Source organism: Microtus oregoni, unplaced genomic scaffold, assembly GCF_018167655.1.
Source record: "Microtus oregoni isolate MIOR12 unplaced genomic scaffold, Mior012 000033F_ref0000390, whole genome shotgun sequence".
In the NCBI taxonomy this organism is placed as follows: Eukaryota; Metazoa; Chordata; class Mammalia; order Rodentia; family Cricetidae; genus Microtus; species Microtus oregoni.
In genome coordinates this window covers 26,838,960-26,842,345 of record NW_024543092.1, presented here as the reverse complement: position 1 = coordinate 26,842,345, position 3,386 = coordinate 26,838,960, and the positions used below count along the sequence as shown (strand labels likewise).

The following is a 3,386-nucleotide window of genomic DNA, read 5'->3' as shown; positions in this document are numbered from 1 at the left end:
AGCTACACAGAGTTGATGCCTACATATAACACTTCAACAATCCTATGTACAAAGTAAATATTCCCTCAAATGCTCCTCTGTTCGTGCAAATGCTAGAGAAAATTTGATGAATAAAATGAACAGTTCTTGTGCAAAAAGAACATTTGTTTGACTGAGAACTGGCTTTCTCCTAAGAGACTTTGAATGGTTTGAAAGAAAGTATATGTCAAATACAGATCCATGGTTGGAGGCAACATAGTAAAATGAGGACAATTGTTGGGAACAGTGAGACCCCAGATCCTGAATTTCTTGTAATCGCCTGATCTGAGTGCCTTCAACTGCTCTGAGCACGAGACCTTCAGGAGTTTCTGATGGCAGGAGAGTTGTTTTTGGTGGGTTTGACTGGGGTGTGGCTATCTCTATATAATCTGCCCCTGATCACAATAAAGAAGGCATTCTTAGCGAATTCAAGGATGATCCGTGTTGCTGTCTCTCTGTCTGTGTGTATTTGTGTATTTTAACCTCCAGCCACTTGCCCGAAGCTCACGAACTGTGTGCCAGCGCACAGAGTACAGACACGGGGCGCGGTGCTCGGCAAACAATCTTCTCAAGAAGTGAGATTTAAAAACGTGTTTTAATGGGACTCCATGTGTTTTATAACTTTCCATTTTAATATGGATATATGATGAAGGAGAATAAGCTTTATCTTGGTGAACTTTTAAAGGAAAGTGTCCTGTGCCAACCAAGTCCCCATTGTTTCCTTCACAGCACACGCAGAGAGATTTGCCACAGAGGTCTGGAAATGGAAGTGCAATCTATACATTCGCACATCCGAAATTTGAGCAATACGGACCAGTATTAAATTTGTCTGATTTTCTATTCCATTTGTTTCCCAAAATGCTGATGTGAGTTATTAAAATTATTTTAATTACTCAGGTGAGTTCATCAGTTTTATTCTAACAACTTTCTTTCAAAATGGGCTTTGAATCTACGAATTAGAAACTAGATGGTTAGGACAGAACATGTCTTGTGTCATAGATAGATAGATAGATAGATAGATAGATAGATAGATAGATGATAGATAGATAATAGATAGATAGATAGATAGATAGATAGATAGATAGTAGATAGATAGATGATAGATGATGATAGATAGAAAGAAAGAAAGAAAGAAAGAAAGAAAGAAAGAAAGATAGATAGATAGATAGATAGATAGATGATAGATAGATAATAGATAGATAGATGATAGATAGATAGATAGATAGATAGATAGATAGATAGATATAGATAATAGATAGATGATAGATGATGATGATAGATAGATAGATAGATAGATAGATAGATAGATAGATGATGGATGGATAGATAGATGATAGATATTTATATTTGTGTATATATAGCAAAATAGTAGATATAGATATAGATGTAGATATAGATATATATAGATATTTATATTTGTGTATATATAGCAAAATAGTAGATATAGATATAGATGTAGATATAGATATATAGTTGATGTCTAGGTTTTAACAAACACAATGGGCAAAAATATATAGTTTTAAACATATATTAAAAAAGGAAGTTAAATTAAAATGATAAATTTTCAGATCACCCACACCAAACTATCAAAAAAGTGTTCTTATCATCAAATGAACGTGAATGAGAGGGCAGTGTTCTTTCTCTTTTGGATATGATATACTAGGGAAGTAAGCAACTATTGAACAATAGCCACAGCCCAGTTGGTTTACTTTATGTTATTAAAATTTGCATATTTGCTTTGAAAATTGGAAGCTGTTGAGAGAGTGTACAATTGATATATTTGCTGTGCTGCTGTATTGAACAGCATTGTCTCACAAACCATTACACAGAACAGTTGAATTTGATATCAATGTCTTTGTCCCCCAGCAATTTGTCTTTTTAGTCTTACGTTGTTTGTTTTTTCTTTTCAGCTGTTAACGCTTGAAGAAATGCCTAAAAGGAACTACACTGGTGTGACAGAATTCATTCTGTTAGGGTTTGCAGTCCATAGAGAGATAGAAATCATTCTCTTTCTGCTCATTCTAGCCGTCTACAGTCTGACTGTGGTGGGAAATGTAGGGATGATTTCACTAATCAGGTTGGATTCTCGACTTCACACCCCCATGTACTTCTTCCTCAGTAATCTGGCATTTGTGGATCTTTGCTATTCCTCTTCAGTAGCCCCCAAATTCCTGGAGACCCTACTCACCAATAGAAGGTCTGTATCTTTCTATGCTTGTGCAACCCAACTTGGGTTTTTCCTGAACTTCTTGATTTCAGAGATGTTCCTCCTTGCTGTCATGGCTTACGATAGCTATGTGGCCATTTGTAACCCTCTTCTGTATATGGTGGTCATGTCTCAGAAGGTATGTCTACGGCTTATAATGGGTCCCTACTTATACAGCTTTGTGGTTGCTTTGCTCCACACAGTAGTTACTTTCCAACTCATTTATTGTGGTCCTAATATAATCAATCATTTTTATTGTGATGATGTCCCTTTGATGGCTCTTGCCTGCTCTGACACCAGCCTCAAGGAGATTCTGATATTCATCTTTGCTGGATTCAACATGATCAGTTCTTTGGCTACTGTTCTTATTTCTTACTTGTACATTGTGGCTGCCATATTGAGAATCCAGTCCACAGAAGGCAGGTGCAAAGCCTTCTCAACATGTGCTTCTTATCTCACGGCTGTGACCATATTCTATGGAACACTCATCTTCATGTACCTGCAGCCAAAATCAAGCCATTCCCTCGACACAGACAAAATGGCCTCAGTGTTTTACACAATTGTCATACCCATGCTCAATCCCATGATCTACAGTTTAAGGAACCAGGAGGTAAAGAATGCTCTGAGGAAAGCCCTTGAAAAATGCCATGTAGTACCTCTAAGGCACCTCAAGAAAGGAATTTCTTGACCAGGACCAATGCAATACACAGAAATGTCTCTTTGTATCTCTGAAATAAATTCATTTTTATCATACTTCTGATGAGTAAAGTCCTTCCATTTCCCACCTAAATTTTAACATGTTAATGGACATCTATAGTCTCAGTATTCCTATGGGAAGATTGGAGGCTGGGACAGAAGATCCCAGAAGCTTATAAGCCAACTAACATTATGTGGGCTATGAAGAATGGTAGGAGATGTGTCTCAAACAAGATAGGAGGTGACAGACAACAACAGAGATTATTTTCTGACCTCCACACAGACGTAATGGCACAGGTGTGCCTCTACTAACACATGAACACACACACACACACACGCATACACAAACACACTAGATTTTTTTCAAAAGACACTAGTTTAAGGCTTTGATAAACTATTTGTTGACTGAAATTTAGCCCTGATGTCACTGAACAGAAAGTGAACACAGTTGGTAAATCTAGCTTTG

General features: G+C 37.1%; 1 protein-coding gene across 1 annotated transcript; it reads left to right on the top strand.

Moving 5' to 3' along the window:
- Positions 1–1,946: 1,946 nt before the first annotated feature.
- LOC121466527 (olfactory receptor 1038-like) lies at positions 1,947–2,912 on the top strand. Its single transcript, XM_041680282.1, has one exon. It carries the CDS (start codon positions 1,947–1,949, stop codon positions 2,910–2,912), a length of 966 nt encoding a protein of 321 aa, XP_041536216.1.
- The last annotated feature ends 474 nt before the right edge of the window (positions 2,913–3,386 follow it).

Bases quoted from the DNA above. Each gene is read 5' to 3' on its own strand.
- LOC121466527 (XM_041680282.1), top strand. From the start codon at position 1,947: ATGCCTAAAAGGAACTACACTGGTGTGACAGAATTCATTCTGTTAGGG.